The sequence below is a fragment of the Podarcis cretensis genome, assembly GCF_951804945.1.
Source record: "Podarcis cretensis genome assembly, chromosome: 17".
In the NCBI taxonomy this organism is placed as follows: Eukaryota; Metazoa; Chordata; class Lepidosauria; order Squamata; family Lacertidae; genus Podarcis; species Podarcis cretensis.
In genome coordinates, this window is record NC_137187.1 from 12,697,701 (window position 1) to 12,721,100 (window position 23,400).

General features: G+C 45.1%; 1 protein-coding gene and 1 long non-coding RNA gene across 4 annotated transcripts in view; one reads left to right on the top strand and one right to left on the bottom strand.

Annotated features, from left to right (window-relative positions):
* The window catches only part of PSD3 (pleckstrin and Sec7 domain containing 3), a 152,137-nt gene that overhangs the window by 119,140 nt on the left and 9,597 nt on the right, over positions 1-23,400 (bottom strand). For 2 of the 3 annotated variants that reach the window (XM_079959225.1, XM_079959226.1), the window contains one exon: positions 6,510-7,536. In XM_079959225.1, the coding sequence (XP_079815351.1) occupies positions 6,510-7,536 (1,027 nt within the window). Of the gene's footprint in view, positions 1-6,509; positions 7,537-12,829; positions 12,876-23,400 lie in introns of those variants that run through there. The other variant, XM_079959227.1, reaches the window with a different exon arrangement.
* On the top strand, positions 10,518-19,434 carry LOC307206584. The gene is made up of 3 exons (XR_013834385.1): positions 10,518-10,814; positions 17,524-17,659; positions 19,297-19,434. It is a non-coding gene; the product is annotated as an uncharacterized lncRNA (long non-coding RNA).

The following is a 23,400-nucleotide window of genomic DNA, read 5'->3' on the forward strand; positions in this document are numbered from 1 at the left end:
GAACTCGCAAGACATTTTCGTCTTGCGAAGCAAGCCCATAGGGAAATTCGTTTTGCGAAGCTCCTCCAAAACGGAAAACCCTTTCGTCTAGCGGGTTTTCCGTCTTGCGAGGCGTTCGTCTTGCGGGGCACCACTGCATGTCTGGATACAACTGAATGCCATTTTGAATCAAATGGCTTTGTGAACCCTTCCCAACCTGCATTGATTTTAACCACCAATTTGAAAACTGCACTGTATTCCTCAGCAATGCTGGGTAAAACAAGGCTATCAAAATAACTGTCACATTCAAAGTCACTCTGAAAGAGGCAAAGATTATAACTGATGCTCTGCATAACGCCAGACCAGCTTCCTTCTAACCCAGTCCTCGTATTGTTCCATTAAGATGAGAGAGAAGAGGAATCCTGTTTGATGAAAACCATAAATATCTGTTAGTAAACCAAGCAATTTGGTCAAATGACTATGGCTCAGGATGGGGTGGGGTAGCAGAATAGTAAGAATATTTAGATAATCCTTCAAAATCTGCTTTTGGCACTGGATTTTGCTTTAGAAACCCATAATCTACTAGCTTTCAGAGCCTTAATATCTCTGACTAAAACAGCACTAGGCCCCAACACAGAAGCATAGAACTCCTGGTCTTATAGAGACGAACTGTACATGACATTAGGCACATAATTCCATTTGCTTGGGATGTATATATGGAAGGGGGAGCTGTTTCACATTGAAACCTTAGAATGGGAAGCAGCGGGGCTTTGACCCTTTGCATCCTGCCTGATCGGAACTGGTCTCTTGCACCTGTCATTTGTATTGTCAAAAAAACCATTGGTTTCACTGACTAATGAATGCCACATGTAGTTTGACCCGAAAGGTAAAGGGTAAAGGGACCCCTGACCATCAGGTCCAGTCGTGACCAACTCTGGGGTTGCGGCGCTCATCTCGCTTTATTGGTTGAGGGAGCCGGCGTACAGCTTCTGGGTCAAGTGGCCAGCATGACTAAGCCACTTCTGGCAAACCAGAGCAGCGCACGGAAACGCCGTTTACCTTCCCACCAGAGCGGTACCTATTTATCTACTTGCACTTTGACGTGCTTTCGAACTGCTAGGTTGGCAGAAGCTGGGACGGAGCAACGGGAGCTCACCCCGTCACGGGGATTCGAACCGCCGACCTTCTGATCAGTAAGTCCTAGGCTCTGTTTTTTAACCCACAGCGCCACCCGCGTCCCTTAGTTTGACCTGTAAGAATGGTAAAAACAGCAGGAGCAGGACAGGGGAGAATATGTATTCTTTCCTCTCCTCTGCTATGAACAGTCCCCCACTCTTCCTTCACAACGTTTACTAATGGTTAAGGGTTGCATGGTTTAAGTAGGTTAAAGGTAGACAATGCAAACCAGTGTTCTTTTTTTAGCTATGATGCAAATCCTGGTTAAGAGGGGACCTAACTGTGGTCAACATGGAGGCCAGTGTAACTTTTTACCACACTTCAGACCAGGAGGAGAAGAGAAGGGGGGATGCATTGTCTTCATGTAACTGAATCAGGATCATCCTGTCTGCACCAGCCCAGGGGTCAGCAAACTTTTTCAGCAGGGGGCCGGTCCACTGTCCCTCCGACCTTGTGGGGGGCTGGACTATATTTTGGAAAAAAATAATAATGAACGAATTCCTATGCCCCACAAATAACCCAGGGATGCATTTTAAATAAAAGCACACATTCTACTCATATAAAAACACCAGGCAGACCCCACAAATAACCCAAAGATGCATTTTAAATAAAAGGACACATTCTACTCATGTAAAAACACACTGATTCCCGGACCGTCCATGGGCTGGATTTAGAAGACGACTGGGCCGGATCCAGCTCCCGGGCCTTAGTTTGCCTAACCATGCAATAAGGCGTTCTAGTGACTCTGTATAAATTCTGTCCATTCACGAGTAAGTCTACTGGACTAAATTTAATTTTAAGAACTACTCTTGTGAGGAATTGCATCTGGCCCAGGTGATTACCTTTTCAGATAAAGGACTACAATCCATTGAGAGGCATGGAGCCAACCAAATAATATTTGATATAGCAGCTGCCGTTTGATCCAGGAGGTTAGTTGTTCAAACAGTTTAAACTAAACTTCATTATAACAATGGGATGTCAGCTGCACCCAAGGAATGATGGATAAAAGCAACAAGCCGGGGGAGGCGGGGGGGGGAGAGATATAATGTCTTACAAGGACAGGAACACACACCATGGACAGAATAATTGCTACCCACAAGAAAGAACAATGATACAGTGCTGCCCCGCAAGACGAATGCCTCGCAAGACGAAAAACTCGCTAGACGAAAGGGTTTTCCATTTTTCGAGGTGCTTCGCAAGACGAATTTCCCTATGGGCTTGCTTCGCAAGACGAAAACGTCTTGCGGGTTTGCTTCCTTTTTCGTAAAACCGTTAATACCCAGGGAATCCGCGCTCCGCAAGATGAAAAAATCGCAAGACGAAGCAACTCACGGAACGAATTAATTTCATCTTGCGTGGCACCACTGTATAGTTTTGAGTCCCTCACTTGAAGTTTTATAAATCATTTAATGCGTCAACACATATAGAAGCTATTAACATTGCAGTTGTTGTATAAGGGATTAATATGACCAGAATGTACCGGTAATTGAAACCAGTAAGATTTTGGAACGCAGAAATAAAGAGAATTAGAAAGCCATCAAATCTAGCCACTTTAATTAAATTATATAATTTAGTGTTTGAATGACTGGTATTAATAATTGCATTATAAATTGGCATTGTTATAAAGAGGCTATTATTGGAATGTAATTGAGAACTAATAAAAAAAAAATCTACGGTTGATAACACATATTACTCATTCCTCCATCATGTTTATACAGTTTATTTCTTGCTTACCATATAGATGAAGACAGAATGCAAGCTACAACTAAAGAAGTTGCCTACTGCTGCTGCTGCATAGTTTACAGTGTTAAAGGAAACTGAAACCAAGCTGCAGCAGCAAACTGGTTTTGCCTCTGGACTAGGAGCGGCTAAAGCAAGCTGTTCTAAAAATGCAAAATAGGTTCATAGAAGGAGAACCCCCTAATGTGCCTGTGAAATAAAGGTACAACAGAGATTTGCCCTTCTCCCCTCAAATTCCAAACCATAGTAAACCCAAGATCTACCCACACTGGAAGAATGGCAGATGCAACTGATAGACTATATGGAACTGGCTGAGATGACTGGCAGAATTCGAGACCTGGGAGAGGAGACGGTGGAAGAAGATTGGAAGAAATTTAAGAACTATTTGCAAAAATATTGTAAACTGTATGAATGTTAAGGAGGATGCTTGATCACAAACAACTTGGCACCATTGAATTAAATAAACTGAACTATGAAGATAAGCTAAATTTAGGAAAAAATCAATTTTTAGATAATGATTAGGCTAAACTAAAAAGTTTTAAAAAGTCAAATGAATATATCTAAATTTAAGATATAACATTGGAAAATTAGATAAGGTGGGGACAAGGTGATAAATTGCTGAATTAATTTTTATATTTTGGAATGTAGGAGAGGGAGATGTGAGGAAGTCCAAAAAGGATAAGAAAATATGTTATGAAATGTGATGTTTTTTGTATGTTTCGTTTATTATGTTATAATTTAAAAAAAAAACTATTAATAAATATTATATAAAAAAAAAACAAATTCCAAACCATAGTAAGGCTGGGACAGAGGAAGACCAGGAATATAGTGGTGATGGGAGCAACAGCAACAGGATCTGGGAGGTGCCAGTGTTGCAGGGGGTTGCCTCGTTCAGTGCTCATCAAGCCTGCAAGTCCAGTTGTTGTCAGACTGCAACTCCAGCTACCTTAGCCAATCACCAAGCTGAAGCTGAGCAGTCGCCTCGTGAAGGGCGTTCGCAATAGTGGCAGCCCGAATCTCGAACGCTGCCCCCTCTCTGGTGTGAGTGGCACCAAAACGGATGGAGCTGTGATGCTCTGCAGCCAAACATTTTGACTCCAGTGGTGCCTCTCATTTGGCAAGTGCAGTTGTGTTGTGAATGTAAAACCAGACAATAGACTAAGCTGCATTTAAATGAAATATTGTTTCATGGTATCATTTGTAATGTTGTTTGCCTCTCTGGGGTTAATGAAGGGTGAGGTATGAATGATTTAAATAAGGTAATAGTGCTCAGTTCCTATCCAAAGCTCTGTGCGTGGTAGGGGAGAGCCCACAAGCGCAACGGGACTCACTCAAACTCCTCTTGGCATATTTACACACCAGGTGGCAAGCAAACAGAGACAATCAGTGCTGTCAAGATGCCAGCCAAGTGGTCTCTGCCAACTACAGATATGTCTCAGGACAAAGATACTGAGAGGTGTCTCAGTTTCACCTATTTCCCTTCCCACACATTCACCAGTGGCTATTCCAACGCTTCATCTACTCATGAGATGAGAGAGCCAGTGTGGTGTAGTGGTTAAGAGTGGTAGTCTCGTAATCTGGTGAACCAGGTTGGATTCCCCACTCCTCCACATGCAGCTGCTGGGTGACCTTGGGCTAGTCACATTTCTTTGAAGTCTCTCAGCCCCACTCACCTCACAGAGTGTTTGTTGTGGGGGAGGAAGGGAAAGGAGAATGTTAGCCGCTTTGAGACTCCTTCTGGTAGTGATAAAGCAGGATATCAAATCCAAACTCCTCATAACCCAGTTTCTCCACCCCCCAGTCTGCACTTAGACCCTACTTCCCCTTCTGCTGGTCGTAAAACCAAGGTGATGGGGAGGGGAGTGTATCCCCCCCTCTTCACCCCCCACGTTCCTGCAAAACTCTCATTCTCATTCATAGCTTGCCTGCAGTCAGGAAGCCAGGCTGAACATTCTGACCAGCTTTGAAATAACCTGAATAATCAAAAGGGAGTGATGCCAGATGCATTCATTTAGCATTTCAAAAAGCATCTTGTGACTGGCCTTGAACCAGAATTTGTTTGCTGCTTGCTGGTAGAGCTTTCCTGTTGCTATGATAGAAGCATCCAAAGAAATGAAAGGCGGTGGGGAGGGGGGGGGTTTCACAGAGTTTCACAGCCGAATTGTTCAGAAAAAAATATCTGCAAGATCTGTTAACCTTTTTTAAAAAATGCACAAACCATTCTAGTGCAGTTAATACATGACAGAGAGACATGCTGTTGTTTTGAGGCAGGTGTTTGTAAAAAGTTGGGTTAAATAATGAGCTTTCAGGTATTGGAATAAGGGGAGAGAGTTTCGCGCTGTTCCCATTGCTAAACACACAGTTTGAAGATTAACTATGTGGTTGTAGTTGAAAATAAATAATAGGCAAAAATATTCATTTGTATGGCAGCAGGTCACCGTAATGCTTAAGTCCCCTCCTAGCTAGTTACCATAGCTTCAGGAATACTTCAGCCAAAGCAAACCTCTTCTACAGAGAAACTTAGTTCAGGGTCCTTTGCCCACTGAAAGTTTCTTTGGCAAACACATGAGACGTAGTTGTAGCACAAAGACCGGGAACCTCTCTCCCTCTAGAGACTCAGCAAGCTGCACCCACTGAATGGTTTTAAGCAGCTTGATAAACAGTTCTTAATTCTCCTAAACCTACAGCCCTTAGCCACTGAAGAAACTAGAGATTTCCTGGTCACCCACAGTTATTGTCTTCTTTGGTGTTATTTGTTTTAGTGATTTATTCAGCAGTATTGACTGCAAAACAAAACAAAAATTAAGCAGTTTACAAAAATTTAAATTAAATAACTAAAATACTCAGTTAAAACAAGTATTTAAAAGCATTCAAAGGATGATTACAGCAAACAGCAGCGAAAAAGAGGTAAGACCAGTGCTATTTTTCTAGAAAAAGAGGTGTTGGAACTCACCACGAACACCTCCCTTGTTCTCTTATAATAGCAATGGTGCCCACCTGAGAGGTGCTCCATCAAATCGTGGCTGAAAAAAGCCCTAGATAAAACACGTCTGAATAGGGTTGCCTGAACAAAAAATGTTTTAAGACCAAACTTTGAGAAAACTGCTTAGGATAAGGTTTTCTGGCGGTTGCTTTTATTGCCGCAGGGGGACGGGGTGTTGTGGGTGTTTTGTATCATACCCTGCCTTACACACAACAGTATACACTGTTTGTACTGATCAATACAATCCTTGTGTTGAGCAACAGGATACCAACCCAAGAACATTATGAAGCCAATACAATCATACCTTGGATCCCGAATGCCTTGTGACTTGAACGTTTTGACTCCTGAATGCCGCAAACCCGAAGTGAGTGTTCTGGTTTGTGAATGTTCTTTGAAAGCCAAACGATTGAGTGCAGGAAGCTCCTGCAGCCAATTGGAAGCCGCGCCTTGGTTGTTAAACATTTTCCAAAATCAAACGGACTTCCAGAATGGATTCCGTTCAACAACCAAGGTACAACTGTACCTAACATGTTGCCTAGTAGCACTTTTAAGTATGGACTGTGTTCCCTCCCAAATCTGTAGAGACAGAGTGAGAGACTTTCTCATTCTCTCATTCTTTTTTCTTTTTTACCTGTCCTTGTCTGACATAGATTTCCTCTCCAGTGCCCTGTTCTTCTTTTCCTCTACTATGAAGACTTCATCCTCTCCACCTTCGGCCAGCGAAGTTAAAGGCCTGAAGTTTTCCCAGGATACATTCCAGGAGCGTTCCGGCAAACAGTCCAATTCTGATGAGACTGCAGGTGGTGTGTGGTGTTTTGAGAATCTTCTTTCTACACTATCCGTGTCAGAGAGTCCGGTTTCCTTCTGCTCCTCTGCTTTTTGGATCCAAAGGATTTCCACCCCTTGAAATTCCACATGTTTGCTCACAGCCGCCTCTTTGGATATCCTCCTCTCGGGCGCTCTTTCTTCCTTGTCTGAATCAAACACAGAAAACTCCCGCTCAAAGTCTGCCCAGGCACCGCCAAGGACTCCTGAAGCACCCACCTTTCTGTCCTCTGGCTGGGCCAGAGCTTTATGGCAACTGGTTTCACATATTTTGTGGGCCTCCTCAGTTGCAACGCCAGCAGTTCGTAAGGTCTCGGGCTGTATTTCCACAGTTAAGACCATAGAGTCTTCTTCTGCGATCCAATACAATTTTCTCTCCGCTGTTGCTTCAGATGGAAGAGGCATTTCTGGAGGTTTATCTTGGCCTGCAAGAACCATCTCCCTGGCTGCCACCTCAGCCCCACTGCCAGCTTTCCTCTCTTTTTCCATTTGCATCTCTGAAGCAAAAGCATCGTTTTCCCTGTCAAGTGCCTTTTCAGATTCTAAATCTTGGGAGGTTTCTATAGTCTCACTCGGCCTGCCAAACTGTTCTGACACTTCTTCCTCTTGGGGAGCCATTTGTAACCCCTCAGAGAAAAACTCTACCTTATCACTAGGTCTGCCGTTCTCAGAAGGCAGCTGGTCACATGGTTGCCCTTCAGAAACACACACTAGTTCGTCTTCGTGAACCTCAGAGGGAATTTCCGAAGTTTTGGCACCTTCCTCCACAGCCCCATATTCCGGGAATTCGTTGTTGATGTTGTGTGGAAGGAGAGTGCTACCTCCATGGCTGCCTGCAAAAAAATAAGCAGAATAAGAAGGACTTAATTCCAGCACCGATAGTTTGTCTGCATTCCTATTACATGGAAACAGTGTTCCATTTCGGTCCCTCATGCATGATGTCATTTCTCATTCAGTCTTATTACTAGGCTTGCTTTTAATACAGCTTTGGGGTTTGGGACAGCATTGCATTTTGGAAGGCCAGGCTTCCAAGTTTTAAAAGTTCCAAACAGTCTGCCATCACCTCTTTCTGGGGAGCTGCAGTTCTGAGAGAGGAATTGCCTGACAAAGAATTCTCTTCACCAGCTGAAAACCCCCAAGAGCCAGACACTTCAAAGGAAGCCGTTCAAGCTAAACTGGCTCAATAAATCCACTCACCTGCTTGCCAGCATCATGCACACCTGCACCACACAAAGATCCCCTTCTGTACCACTGGTGCTTCTTAAAAACACCCAGCAGGAAGAGACTTGAAGCCACACCTACCATCTCACACTTTACTCCTTCCCTGCTCCTGTTGATGACACACTGGGGAGGAAACAAGTCGCAGTTTGTGTTGTCACTACATAAGAACTGGACAGGTGCTTTGTTTCCGCTGGAAAAAACCACGTGCAGAAGGCCATGAACAACCTTTGACTTCCACTCCTGGCTGTTTGCAGAGAAACAAACCACGAGGCTAGGTTCCCACATAATGACAAGCCCCCCTTCTTTCCTTCCCTGTGCAGCATCAGCAGGAGTAGGAGAGCAAAACTGCAGGGGCTTTTAAGCAGTGTGCCCCAAAATACTAAGTGTTTACTTTAAACCAGGACTGACCTGCTGCTACTGCTGCTGCTGCTGCCCAGGACTGACCTGCTGCGAGCCTGAAGGGCCCGGCCCTGCTTCTCTCCACCTGGCTTGGGGCAGGGCCTGACAGGCACCATAAAGGACTGCTGACGCTTCTGCTAGGCAGAGAGGGCTCCATTTTTATTTGTTTTGTTTTTAAATTGCTTTTATTTTTTATCTATGTCATTTTAAATTGTGATTGATATTAATGCTGTACTCTTAAGGTAAAGGTAAAGGGACCCCTGACCATTAGGTCCAGTCGTGACCGACTCTGGGGTTGCGGCGCTCATCTCGCTTTATTGGCCGAGGGAGCCGGCGTACAGCTTCCGGGTCATGTGGCCAGTATGATTAAGCCGCTTCTGGCAAACCAGAGCAGCGCACGGAAACGCCGTTTACCTTCCTGCCAGAGCGGTACCTATTTATCTACTTGCACTTTGACATGCTTTCAAACTGCTAGGTTGGCAGGAGCAGGGACCGAGTAACAGGAGCTCACCCCGTCGCAGGGATTCGAACCGCCGACCTTCTGATCGGCAAGTCCTAGGCTCTGTGGTTGAACCCACAGCGCCACTCGCATCTAAAACTCTCTGTTTTAGATTTTATTATTTATGTGGAAATTGTTTTCCATTTGGTTGTGTACTTTTCGATGTGTTTTATTTATTGTTTATGACTTTTGTTATGTTGGCAATTATGTAAATCTTGTCATGTTGTGAGCCGCCTTGAGCACTGTTTTAATTATGGAAAGGCGACATACAAATAAAATGATGAATGAATGAATGAATGAACCATTGTTTAGGGTGGTATGTGAACCATGCTACTTAATGTTACTTGTTTTTGTTTTGGGGGTGGTTGGGGTTGTATTATGTGCCATAAATGTTAGAAGACATAGTTATCCCCAATGCTGCTTAGGATAGTAGGTTTACCTTTTTTTTCCTTCCAGGTGGCTGAAAACTGAACTACTTAGCAAGCCAACAAGGCAGATCTCCCAAAGGAGATCAGCACTCAGTAGCACCCATTGTTCGGATTCAATAATGGCTTCGATTGTTTATAAACAGAAGCCGCAGAGTCCTTCTCCTGAGTAGCAAGTTTAAAGGATGCTTTCTTGATCGGCAAAGTACCAAGGCATTGCTCAAAGGACAGAAAACTGCTATTCAGTTTCTAGATTGCTCGGCATCCTCTTTACACTTGCGTATAATGCTTCTTAAGTGTTCGGTGTCCTTAGATACAGTTTCTCAGTAACCCATGGAACAATGGCTTAAGGAGAGGCTAGGTGGCTTGCCCAAATGTGTGCTTCCCACTGCCCTTCACCTTCCCCCAGGTGGGAGAAGAGGGGCCTTGCTCTCGTCTGTAACATCATGAGGTTCTTCAGTGGCACCTTGAGTAGTTCTGATGCCCACGGCAACCACAGAGGGATGCCCCTGTTCCACTCACAAGCTCCAGTCTGGGTCTAGGCTGGGGTAGAGGCTCTCTCTGGCACAGTCTGAGACACACTCAGAAAGCACCATCTTCTCACTAATCCCTTCCGTTGCTTTTCTTCAAAAAGTCTTTCCCCCTTCCGTCCCTCCAACATGCTTCCCAACACCACCCAACAGGATTCCAGACATTTCTCCCCCAACTCTCATGGGCTCGGGTCTGGAAATTTGCAAGTGAAGGAAGCAGCTTGCCAAAGAATGAGTTTCAGGGGAGAAGAGTTACACTTCGGGCCAGGCTTCCCCCAACCTAGGGCTGAGGTTGGGGAGCTATATTCCAAAAAATCTAGAGCGCACAAGGCTGAGGAAGGCTGGTCTGGATCAGTACTTATTCAGTCACATATGCCTCAACCTTCAGTCAGATGTGTACAGCTTAACACCTGTGTTTACCACACTAGTGAGATCTAGGCCCTAGTGGGGCCATAGCAGAGGCAAAATTTAAAGTAGGGCATTCCCGCTTTATAGCTCAGTGGCCGAGCCACTAAGTGCTGATTGGCAGCCTGTTGACAGGTGGTCCAGGCCACTAATTGCTGATTGGCAGCCTGTTGGCAGATGGTCCAGGCCACTAAGTGCTGATTGGCAGCCTGTTGACAGGTGGTCCAGGCCACTAAGTGCTGATTGGCAGGCTGTTGACAGGTGGTCCAGGCCACTAAGTGCTGATTGGCAGCCTGTTGACAGGTGGTCCAGGCCACTAAGTGCTGATTGGCAGGCTGTTGACAGGCGGCTTCCTTTGCCTTATCCCAGAGCCATGTGTCCAATAGCTGCTATAGGACAACTGAACAATTGTCACTTAGGAAACAATTCAAGTGGGCCTGAGGTCACATTGACACAATCACTGGTGGTGAGACAATGGCCACTCGGGCGGTCATATAATTTTGCATCCTGCCTGCTGCAGGTGAATTTTCACTGCCAATTAAAAAATCTCCAGCTGTATCTGAAACAGGGTGGTTTAGTCTTCTGCTGTTACGAAATGAGGAAACCCCAAAAGAGAAAACCACAGGCTAGAGGTAAGGCTTCAAGGGCTAGTGCAGATCTAAATCTGTCCTGCACAATAACCATGGAACCCCTAAGCCCAATCCTTGGGTTCCTAAAGTATGGTTTACGGACTTTGGTAGGAATGGCAGTCCATCCAGGTGGTCTATGAAAGGTTGTGGAAGAGCAGTCAAGAATACTTTACTTGGCCTTATTTATTCTGACAATAGGGATCAGTGGCTTTTAACCTGGACTGGATTTATCAAGCAGGGTAAAAGGGTTCTGGCCTAGATCCCATTACAGTGGTACCTTGGGTTACAGACGCTTCAGGTTATAGACGCTTCAGGTTACGGACTCCGCTAACCCAGAAATAGTACCTCAGGTTAAGAATTTTGTTTCAGGATGAGAACAGAAATTGCGCAGCAGCAGCGCAGCAGCGGCACAGCAGTGGCGGGAGGCCCCATTAACTAAAGTGGTGCTTCAGGTTAAGAACATTTCAGGTTAAGAACGGACCTCCAGAACAAATTAAGTTCGTAACCTGAGGTACCACTGTATTTACATATTACGGTGCTGGTGCAATCAACCATTTCCCAAAAAAGCTTTTTACCAATTAAAGGGGCTCTGATTCCATAAGAGAGCTGGGTTTTTGCTTTGTTTTGTTTTATGACAATGAGGCTAAAGGGGTGAGGAGTGTATTAAGTGGTCTGCCAAGCCCTCTGGCAATTTTTAAATGGTCCAGAAAACCATGAGATTTCAGAACTGCTGCTCTAAGCATTATATGAGATAGAGCAAAACCAAAGTCATAAGATTCAGAGACTGATTTCCACTCATACCACTAGCAGTCGGCACTTTTCAACGCCTCTTCAATATAATCTTGTAGTTGAGAGGCTGAGCTATGAATCATTAAAGCTCCAGATTTGGATCACGGCTCATCCACAAACTCACACGGCAGCCTGATTCCAACAGCCCACCCTAGCGCAAAATGGGAATAATAATACCACCTTACAGGGTAGTTGTAAGAATAACATAACAATAGGAAACACTCTGAAATACTCGACAGCACCACACAGGTGTTAGCACTGATATAATTACCGATAGCTGAAATGTATGGTAGCATTAAAAAAAAAAAAAAAATGGACAGTTTACCACTTGTCAATCAGGAGCAATGAGCCAACCTCACTTTCAATTTCTAATTTCACTTGCAAATGAACTTATGCGAGGATTAAAGCTGTGCTCTGGCTTCGCTGTGCTAGCAGTAATGCGATTATTCTTTAAAAGTCTGTCCGCTCTCTTTTTTAAAAGTCCTCTGCTCCCCATCCAAGAGTGCCTTATTCTATTCAGGTACAAAAGCTTTTTTTAAAGTGTTCCAAGCTCTTTAAGAGAAACTCCTCCCTCGTTCCCATCAAGCCACACAGCATCATGTCTTGTTCAACAACGAGCATATCACGTCAATCCTCCACTCACCCACCCTCCCCGGCCCGACAGCCCAATATAACTGCCTCACAAACAAGACCAGTAAAAGGAACACAGCTACAACATTTTAGGTGCCACTGCATGGAAGAAAAGCAGGGAAATCATGCATACTGAAAAGGAACTGGGTAAATCTCCCTTCCCGCCCCCCAGGTAAACCCTTTTGCTGTCTATCTCTTCCCCCTCCCAACTTAAGTTTTATTTCTTTCTGGTAAACATATTTATGCCTTGAGGTATAAGACTGCATGAGAAAGCTGAGCCAGTGCAGCAAATATAGCCTGGAAGCAGCTGGCATCTTTCCTGATGACAGGGGCTTTTAAGAATCCAAAAACTTAATTGAGCATTGGAATAAATATGATCTATATGTCACACGTTAAAAAGCCAAAGGGAGACCGTCAGCTGAATGCCCGAAACTAGCTCGGGAAGCAAAGCACATTCATAGACCTCCCCCCGCAGAGAATGAGAGAGTGCTCTTTTACACACACGTTTGTGGGTGCGTGAGTTTGCGCGTGTCCCTAAATCCCTATCATCTCCCTGAACAAATAAGATATAATTTTGTTGAACAGAGGCTACTACTCACAGAGATTACTGTAGCTCCAGCAGTTACCCATTGGTCAATGAAAACACACAGATCATCAGTTTATCTAATAAGGATGCAAGCTTAATTCAATTGCTGCCGTTCTAAGTCAACTGGATTTCAGAATAGTTTCAAATTTCCTGGCGGTGGCGGCAGCAGCAGCAGCAGCAGCCCGTTGCCCTGCATTGCACACAGTGATGTAAATGGAAGCATTCTGAGCATTATGAAACTGGAGAAAGGACTGCAGTCTCATTCCAGCTATGGCTGAAGATGAGTCCACCTCAGCAGCTTGTAGCAGAATAGCTACAGTAAGCTTTTCTCAAAATAAAAATAAAAATCAAGATCTACTGTCTGGATATGATTTTTGCAGCCGACATTAATGAGAGTTAATTTTATTCCTTGTTAGGCGTCATCGTAAAGCAAAAACCAAATAAAAGCAAGGAGGAGAAGTTCCGGTGCATTAATACCAGTGACACAGCAACACACACACAATCAATGATGTCACACCGTAATTGAGCCTTTTCTTTTATGGATTTACAAATGAAAGCAAGCTCACCATGCTTGTCTGCTGCTTTTATATTATGTCTATTCCAGTTCTGAATATTTTTTTACAATATAGGTTCCCCCGCCCCCCGTGCTATGCATACATGTGCACACAGAATTCAGGATAGTCAGGGCAGTGTATATGCCAGGACTTTGTAGGAGCAAAAGGGAAAAGTGCAAAATAACATACTGAGCATAGAATATCAGCTATCTTCTTATAAAAAAATCACACTCTCACACTCAAGTATCTTTCCTTCATGACTTCACAAAAATATACTTGAATTAGCCTGGTTCGCATGTCACAATAAACCATAGTTAAACGCAAATTATGGTTTACTATAAATGAGAAACATGCTGGGGCATGCTGCTGAAAAATTCTCACTGGGCTCTTCTCCAGCTGCTGCGCCAGTAGGAAACAAGCCAGATGTTGGCTTGTCATGTCCAAACCCAGGCTCGTGATTTGTTTCTCTCTCATGAATGGTAACAAAAGTTTGTTCTTGTCTTAGCATTTGCAGTTTGTTTGGAGAGAAACAGACCGTGATCCTGGGTTTTGACAATAAAATATGACAACAGCAGAAGGAGCAGCGGATAAGCACAAGAATTTGTCGGTAGCATGTACCAGCATGCTTTGCAGTCACAGTAAACCATGGTTTGCTTTTAACTACGTAGTTCTCGAGTGTGACTCAAGAACTAGGCCATACTGTGAGCCATGTAAAGCTCCATGCTTCTCCTCATAAGTAACCAGACCAGAGCAAAGTATGCAGAGTTGTAAAGCATACACAAAAACAATTTTGCATAATTATAAAGGCTATACAGGATGCAGTTGTCTTAGCACAAAACTTCAATGTTGTTAGCACAAAGGGGATTTAAAACAAGAACATCAGGGTAATTCAAATGCTGTCACCCAGGTGCCTATCGGAAGCCCACAGCCGAACATCAGGGTAATCCAACTGCTACAAATGGATCTCAATTAATAAGCAGCAAAAAGTGAACATTACTAATCTGTATGTGAGAGAATCTTAGCCAGATAATTTAAGCGGGGCAAAGGAAGCCTGATTGTGGAACACAACTTAATGGGAAGTAAAACAGGAACTAAGTTATTTATTTGCATACTAAATGTTTATGGTCGCTACATAATATGGTTTCACTTGGTGGAAATACAGAAGAAGAAATAAAACATTAACAGCTACCAAAACTACAATCAAAACAAATGTTTTGCCTATCGTTATACCTTTCATCTTTTTTAATTACACCTATTCATCGACTAAAATATTTCAGCATTAATTAAAAACTGCAGTTACTGATGTAACATTTTACTATAATTTATTAGGATTACTGTATTTCATTGCGGGAAATTACAGGAAAGCCGGTTTGCTACAATTTGCAAATTCAACTAGAACATAAGACGAGCCCTGCTGGCTTCAGAGAATGGCCCATGTAGTCCAGTACAGTGGTACCTCAGGTTGAGAACTTAATTCACTCCGGAGGTCTGTTCTTAACCTGAAACTGTTCTTAACCTGAAGCACCACTTTAGCTAATGGGGCCTCCCCTGCCGCCGTGCCATTTCTGTTCTCATCCTGAAGCAAAGTTCTTAACCCGAGGTACTATTTCTGGGTTAGCGGAGTCTGTAACCTGAAGCGTATGTAACCCGAGGTACCACTGTATCCCATTCTCACAGTGGCCCCCCCTGATGCCTATTAGAAGCTCACAGTTAAACAATCACAAACATTGCCAGCTTGCCTTTTTGACACATACTTGTGCATCACACAGGATAACTTGAGCAAAGGGTCCATACAGAATTATGTTCTTATCAAGCAACTTTGTGGTGTTGCCCTCTGGAAGCCAGACGTGGTCAGTTGCAACACAGAGGCCAGAGAGGGAACTGAGGCTCAAAGCAGGCAAGAGGATATTTACCCAAACACATGCGCGCTGCCAGGGGCATAGGAAGGGTGGGGGGTACGGTCCGCCCTGGGTGTCATCCTTGAGCGGGGTGTCGTGGGGGTCGACACTTACTGCCTGCAGCTCGCAGGAGCCGCGCATCTCTGCTGGGAGTTATGTGGTGGCTCGGGGCCCTGCGCTGCCCAAAATGGCAGCGTGGGGCTTGCATCCACCAGGCGGACTCCGTGGGCAGCTCACTACACCACCCCCGTGGGCAGCTCACCCCACCCACACCACTCCGGGTGCCAGAGCAGCTAGCTACGCCCCTGCGTGCTGCTTTGGGCTATGAAGTGTTGAGTGGGATGGGAGAGCTGGAAACAATGCCAATGTATTTCACATCTGGCAATCAATGTGCCGCCCCTTTGGTTTCTAAAATGCCCGGGACACAAATTTTCACGGCCCTCTAGCACAGTGTTTCCCAACCTTTTTTGGGCAAAGGCACACTTGTTTCATGAAAAAAATCTCGAGGCACACCACCATTAGAAAATGTTTAAAAAATTAACTCTGTGCCTATATTGACTATATATAAAGTAACTCTCTTTAATAGGAATCAAATAAACACAAAGAAAGTATTTTATAATTACTTTATTATGAAATGGTAAGTAAACAGAAATATGAAAAATTATAAAATACTTTATTCAGTGCGCCTTTTGTCCCTCTCCTCGAAATGCTCCAACTCAATGTTCCTCCGCGGGCTGGCCATTGGAGAGCCGTGTCGCCCACACCGCAGCCCAATACAATATGAACCCTCCCCTCGCAAGCGGCAACCCCTCCACACTCCCCACCTTAAGCCTCCACACGCGCCCTGCCCAAAGAGATGCCCGCCCGCGCGCGAGGGGATCCTTTACCTCAGCATCCCGCCAAAAAAAAAAAAAAAAAAAGAGGGCGGGAGACTGCGGTCCCTCAGAGGCTGGGCGTTAGGAAGAAGCAGCCGCCTTCATCCAAGCAGGAGCAGCAGCAGCTGTAGCTGTAGTAGCGCCAAGCTGTGCCGGGGACTCCGTGCCCATGAGGGGAGGGAGGGGAGAGAGAGGAGAGGCAGCAGGTCGCCCTCTTAAGTCACGCGCGCGCAGGCACCACCACGCATCCCTCGCGCCCTCTCGCAGAGCCCCTGCTCAGCACCTCTCCCTCGGAGACGCCCGTCATGAGCCGCTGAGAGGTCGCCAAGCCTCCAGGCTGCTCCCATTCAGCCTTAGGCGCGCGCCCGCCTCGGGAAAAGCGGTGCTGGGAGGCGGGGAGAGAGAGAGAGAGGACGCCGCTGGCCGCATCCCACCCTCAGTCAGTCGGCTCGGAGCTACTGAGGAGAGGGAGGTGGGGACGACGGCGCGTCTGTTCCGCTCGGGGCCAGCGTGCCCCCGCCCCCCTCTCCAAAATCCCCAACTAAATACGATGCGCTAAGGGAGGGGGGGAGAACCCACCCACAAAGAGGACGCCTTTCTGCAGGGCGCCTAAGGCCTCTCGCCGCCCGCCTCGCCCGCCTCCCTCCCACGGCACACCAGGCAACGTCTCGCGGCACACTAGTGTGCCGCGGAACACTGGTTGGGAAACACTGCTCTAGCAGCTACAGCGGCTCATTTACCAAAAGTAATGTATTTAGTGTTAACTCTGGAACTGTATACAGTGGTACCTCGGGTTAAGAACTTAATTCATTCCGGAGGTCCGTTCTTAACCTGAAACTGTTCTTAACCTGAGGTACCACTTTAGCTAATGGGACCTCCCGTTGCTGCTGCGCCGCTGCCAAGCAATTTCTGTTCTCATCCTGAAGCAAAGTTCTTAACCCGAGGTACTATTTCTGGGTTTGAAGAGTCTGTAACCTGAAGCGTCCGTAACCCAAGGTACCACTGTACTCAATTTGGACCAAACGAAGCCCCCTAGAGAAAATGCAATGCTTCCTTCCTTCCATTTTCTGCAACCACTTCCTGAATCAGGTGTGAGTGCCATCCCCCAAACCCAAGAGTATGTTTTAGAAAAGAGTAGGGAGGCAGCCCTGACTTCCTGAAGCCATTTCCCCAACTGCTTGAGCGACCGGAATTCTCAACAGCATTCTGAGTGTTGCAGTAAAGCTCCTCAGTGAGATGTAACCAATCGGAGTAAAGGGATTTGCATTAATATATTAATGTAAAAACACACACATCCCATTAGCCAAGCTGCAAATAACCAAATCTCTCTGTAATGATTGGCTACAATAATCCTGCAGCTCTCCTGACAAACCTTTTCAGGATTTGTTCCAAGCCATTTGCTCGTGACAAAGAAATCATCACCTCCGGAATGGGGCGAGGCTGTCACTCCAGCAACTGTGCCATTTGAGACAAAACCACAGTTTATATGGGAGGAGCGGGAAGTGGTCTACGTATGGTAAGTACACAGGAGGTAGCTTTGCAGATGATCACGCTATCCTGAAAAAATGATGGTACAGATGACATCTCTTTTTGCAGTCCTCCAGCATCATAAACATGGTTATGAAGCCTATCGCACATATTAAAATCTGCATTACTGTATTTAAAACCACAACATCTCCAGTGGAAAATATACTGTGGAGTGGAGATGGGCAAAAGGGTTCATTAGCTGCTTTAGAGGTGCCACTTTACAGCATTAACCTTATGGACAGAATTACTTTGCTACAGGGAGAAAATGCCAGTAATGGAGCTCTAATCTTCTGTAAGTCCCACTGAATTCAGTGGGGCTTTCTTCTTAGTGGACGCACATAGGATTATGCAGTCAAAATTAAGTGTCTGAAGAACACAAGCACACAAAACACTATTTTCTCCTAACTACTGTGAGGGTATATAGCTTGGACATTGAAACAACTGCCCTTGAAAGAACAAATCTGCTAGGACCCAGATGCTCTGTTTCTGTTGATGGTATCAACTGCAAAAACACACACACACACACACACCCAAAAAACAGTCTGACAAGCAAAGGAGAGAGAAAAGAGAAATAAAATATTAGGAAAGGGAGAAAATATGAAGGAAAAAGTTTCCGTCCGGAAACGTCCACTGGCGCAGAATTCGGCAGCCAGGTTGCTCACTGAGGCAAGAGGCATGCGATGGCATGAGAGGAGAATTTGGGGACATGAGAAATAGTGAGACTGGGAGGAGGAGGAGAAGAAGAAGAGTTTGGATTTGATATCCTGCTTTATCACTACCCGAAGGAGTCTCAAAGCAGCTAACATTCTCCTTTCCCTTCCTCCCCCACAACAAACACTCTGTGAGGTGAGTGGGGCCGAGAGACTTCAGAGAAGTGTGACTAGCCCAAGGTCACCCAGCAGCTGCATGTGGAGGAGCAGAGACGCGAACCCGGTTCCCCAGATTACGAGTCCACCGCTCTTAACCACTACACCACACTGGCTCTCACTGGAGGAGATGTCTCTGTTCACCTGGGCACTTAGCTCATAACTGGGGTCAAAGGGTACAACGAGAAGCCCATATTGGTGTTCAACTTTTCATATGGTTCGGTACAATTTGTCCTTTTTATTATCGTTCTCAGTCAATTAATGTTCTATATATTTTTGGTGCATTTTAAATCCTGTATCCAGTGTTAGAAACTAGGTATATAAGCTAGGCTCCAAATGGCTCCTCAAATCAGGCTTACAGTCGCCAAAACTAGAATGCCTAGTTGCCATTTGGGGGCCAGGCGGCTCAAAAGTCGTACTTTTCCACATGACTTTTTGGTTCCCGAAATTCGTTGCGATTGTGCAAATAAAATACGACGGATAGACTTCTACAGGATGTGCTACTAGTGTGTGAAAACAGTCAAGATCCAAGGATCCTCAGGCGTGCACCTCCAGATGGTAGAGACGTCAGGCGCCATCTTGGCACCCGGGCATCTTTGCTTGGTTGCAAGTGGCCAATAGCACCTTGTGAATTTCGAACACAGCCTGTATCATGTATGTTTTTAAAACTGTACATCACTTTGAGACATTTTTGGAGTAAGCAATGAATAAATGTAATAAGTAAAATCATAATAATAGCCAAATGGGTGTCTGGCCCAAGTTTGTTTCAGAGACAAAGAACCGTAAGAAGGAAGAACAAGCGGTGTTGAAGATTCCCACCAACAGTTAGTGCCTTAATAGCAAGATGAGAAGGCACACAGGCCACTTGCTTATTTTCTCCCACTGTGGCAAGATGTACAGTGGTACCTCGGGTTACATATGCTTCAGGTTACCGATGCTTCAGGTTACAGACTTCGCTAACCCAGAAATAGTACCTCAGGTTAAGAACTTTGCTTCAGGATGAGAACAGAAATCGTGCTCCAGCGGCACGGCAGCAGCAGGAGGCCCCATTAGCTAAAGTGGTGCTTCAGGTTAAGAACAGTTTCAGGTTAAGAACGGACCTCCGGAACGAATTAAGTACTTAACCCGAGGTACCACTGTATTGTCCTTTTTTCAAAATTCTAGCAATTATGAATAAAGTTGTATCTATACATCTAAACAAGCATTTGCGAATCTGTGTCCTCTTTTCGATGTCAAAGTGCCGCCACCCCAGTACTGACCGACTGTGCAAAGGCCCCACCTTCTCAATTCACAGCCTCACCCGTTAAAATTGATCTTCACTGATTATCACGTAAAGCTTTGATAGAGCTACTGAGGAATGCTTGCAGCTCTAAACTTGAGGCCTGTGTGGAAGCAAGTGGGCCCTGAACAAAACGACAACCAAAAACAAATTTAAAACACATGCACAAACTTTGCTTCTGGGCTTCTGCGTGCTAATTAACTTGTCGTTTTTGCAAAGCCAGAACAGCATAGGATACTTTGTGCTAATTCATAAGGGACCTTTCTGACAACTCAAATGTCTGCAGGTGGCATACTCCTCATTTGTTAAATGAGGAGGGGGAATCAAATTGGGGAGGTGGGTTCACATATTTAGAGAACACCATGCCCTTCTTAATCACATGCCTCTTTAAACTCTTTGGCAATATCTGAGCAAATATTTTCATGGCTAAACCTTAATAAGCAGAGCTCCACGTTTTAATCAAATAATCAGTGCGGCTAATCACCTTAAAGAATTAGTTGCAGAATTAAAACCGATCACAAAATTAAGCCAGGGGGCCAATAACAAATGAAAGCTCTAGGTCTTTGAATTCTTGCAGGACCTTCATGATGCAAGATTGAAGGAGAAGATGCATCCGTTTCAGATCCAATGAAAAAGAAACTTGAAAACAGAAGAAGAAGAAGAAGAAGAAGAGGAAGAGGAAGAAGAAGAAGAACAGTGGGGCTGAGAGACTTCAGAGAAGTGTGACTAGCCCAAGGTTACCCAGCAGCTGCATGTGGAGGAGCAGGGAATCGAACCCGGTTCACCAGATTACGAGTCCACTGCTCTTAACCACTACACCACGCTGGCTCTCCTCCTTGCAAAGCTGTCACATAACTTGTTGTTCCGGGTGAAACTACTAAATTTTTTCTGCTAACGACAACCACAGTAGAACATCGGAGGCATACAGCTCATTTCCCCAGCAGGCATCTATCACAAATAACTGGTATTCCCTATTTCATCCCCATTTTTGCCTTTGACGGACGGCTTGTTAAAAAAACTTTAAAAAAAACCATGGCATCTTAGGGATCAGAAGATTTATTGTAGCGTTTAGCTTTCACAGAATAGAGTCTCTGGCTGACACAGTTTCCTCTTTGGGTGTTGACAACATTTTGTTCCTAGTGAGTTGCTAGTAGAGCTGCCATTTGGAGATTTATCTCCTTCTTCAGGGCCTAAATTTGAGGGGAGAATGGATGTCTCTTGGTGGGGAATATGTGGCCCCTGCAGCTGTTGCTTAGACCAAACTTCCATCAGCCGCAGCCAAGACCAGAGCGGATTTAGGGGGGCAAAACCAGTCCAGTCACACTGGGCAAAGAGCCTTGGGGGGCACTGCAACTATGATTTAGAATGGATAGAGAGAAGTGAGGGCAGCAGGTTTGGGCATCACACAGAGCACCAGTTGAAATATGAGACCCCAACTCTGCCACGGCCAGCACAGGGTAGTTGGGAATTGCAATCCAAACCAACTGGATTGGCTACAGGTTGGCACAGGCTGCAGTGCACAGATAACCATTTAACAAACTGCAGCAGCGGAGGTGTATTAAGATGGCATACTTTATGGCATTCAGTATGGAGAAGGAAAGATACAGAGATAAGTACACATACCTAAGGGACGTGGGTGGCACTATGGGTTAAACCACAGAGCCTAGGGCTTGCCGATCAGAAGGTCAGCGGTTCAAATCCCGGTTACGGGGTGAGCTCCCGTTGCTCGGTGCCTGCTCCTGCCAACCTAGCAGTTCGAAAGCACGTCAAAGTGCAAGAAGATAAATAGGTACCGCTCCGGCCAGAAGGTTCACCAGAAGCGGCTTAGTCATGCTGGCCACATGACCTGGAAGCTGTCTGCAGACAAATGCTGGCTCCCTCGGCCAGTAAAGCGAGATGAGCACCACAACCCCAGAGTCGTCCGCAGCTGGACTTAACGGTCAGGAGTCCCTTTCCCTTTTACACATACCTAGCCACACTTCAAGCACATTGGCTTGAGTTTAAAATCAGTCCTGAAGTGAATAGTGAATTTCAGCGGTATAGATATTAGAATTCATAATAACAGTCTAAGTCTAGCCATGGATATATAGTTCCCTCCATCACCTGTAAGTCTATGAGATACTATTGGGGAGCGGAGATCCTTAAGCAGTTAATCAGTACAGCTAGTAAATTAATCAACCAAAATTTTATCTGATTAATTGGTGAGTGGGGGGTAATCTTTATTGGTGGAAGTGAAAGTTGAGGGTACACCTTTTATTTTCTTTCTGGTCTGCATTAGTGCTAGTGTCTTACTATAACAGAGCATGAAAAAAATATTCTAGATCCCCTTTCTTGCAAAGTGAGAGCTTTGGTTTATTAAGTTTTCTTTTTAAATTGTTTTTATTAAAGATTATCTTGGGTTACAAAAGTACATACATCGTCTCTATTTTCAGACCATAAAGTCCTTTCTGCAGTTGTAAGTTTATTGCACTTTCTTCAAGGGCATCTATATTGTTTGGCTCATACGGGAAAAAAGCAGTCAATCCGCTAAGAGGCAGGTGACTGAGTACAAAATTCTTTAGTCAGTTGGCATCCCTTCTATTAAGTAATCTAATCGTATCTCTTTTCACCTCCACCATGAGATTATGTGGACTGAATGCTATGATGACTGCACCACTAATGTGAGCAATACTCTGGGTTTCTTGAATAAAGACTGTTCCATAAACAAATATGGGTTTTTAATTTTTTTAAAAAACCTTCTTGACACGAGCCAAGTTCTACAAGTCAGTAAATGTTTCTTATGAGGCACTTCAAGAGTTTTCCTCACTTGAAACGCCAACGCTTGGGAACTTTCACTAATGAATCAATGGCCCCTTTCTTCTCCCCTCGCTCCAGATAAAAGCTCCTTTAGTTTTCCTCTTTCTTCTGTTTCCTAAAAGAGCGAGGATGGGACTGGGTGAGAGAGAACCTTCTTCCCCAGGTCTGCCAAAATTAGCCTAATGTGCAAACACAGACACAAACCACCACCTGGAATTACCGTATTGGCCTGAATATAAACCTCACTTTCCCCCCAAATTCCGACCGTGAAAAGTTAAAGTGCAGCTTATATTAGCAACCTTACAGTATGCAACCAGGAGCGTGCGGCAAACAGCACCAGGAGCGTGGCAAAGCGGTGCCCGCCCCGTGCGTAGTCCCCTGTCCTCTCCCCCAAGACTGGGAAGGGAGAGAGAGAAGAAGGGGAAAGGCCTCCGCCGGCAACGCAGTGTAGCTCCCCCCCCCCCCCCCAGTATGCAGCCAGGAGCAGCGAGGAATGGAGCAGCTTATATTCAGGTATTTTCCCCCCTCCAATTTTAAAGGTGCAGCTTATATTCGGGCCAATACGGTATTTAAAACCCCTGCCCAATGTGCAGAAGAACTGACTGTGGTCCGAGGGCGCTTCCACACTGAAGTACCTGCAGGAGCAGCCCTGAGATTGTTGGTTTTCCAGATCCAAGCCCCCTGCTCTTCTTACTGCAGAAGTGGATGTGTATCAGTCAGCTATCTGTTCACATGCGACAGCCATCCAGCTCTCTGGAAAAGTATGGAAGTGATCGTTTGCTATAATAT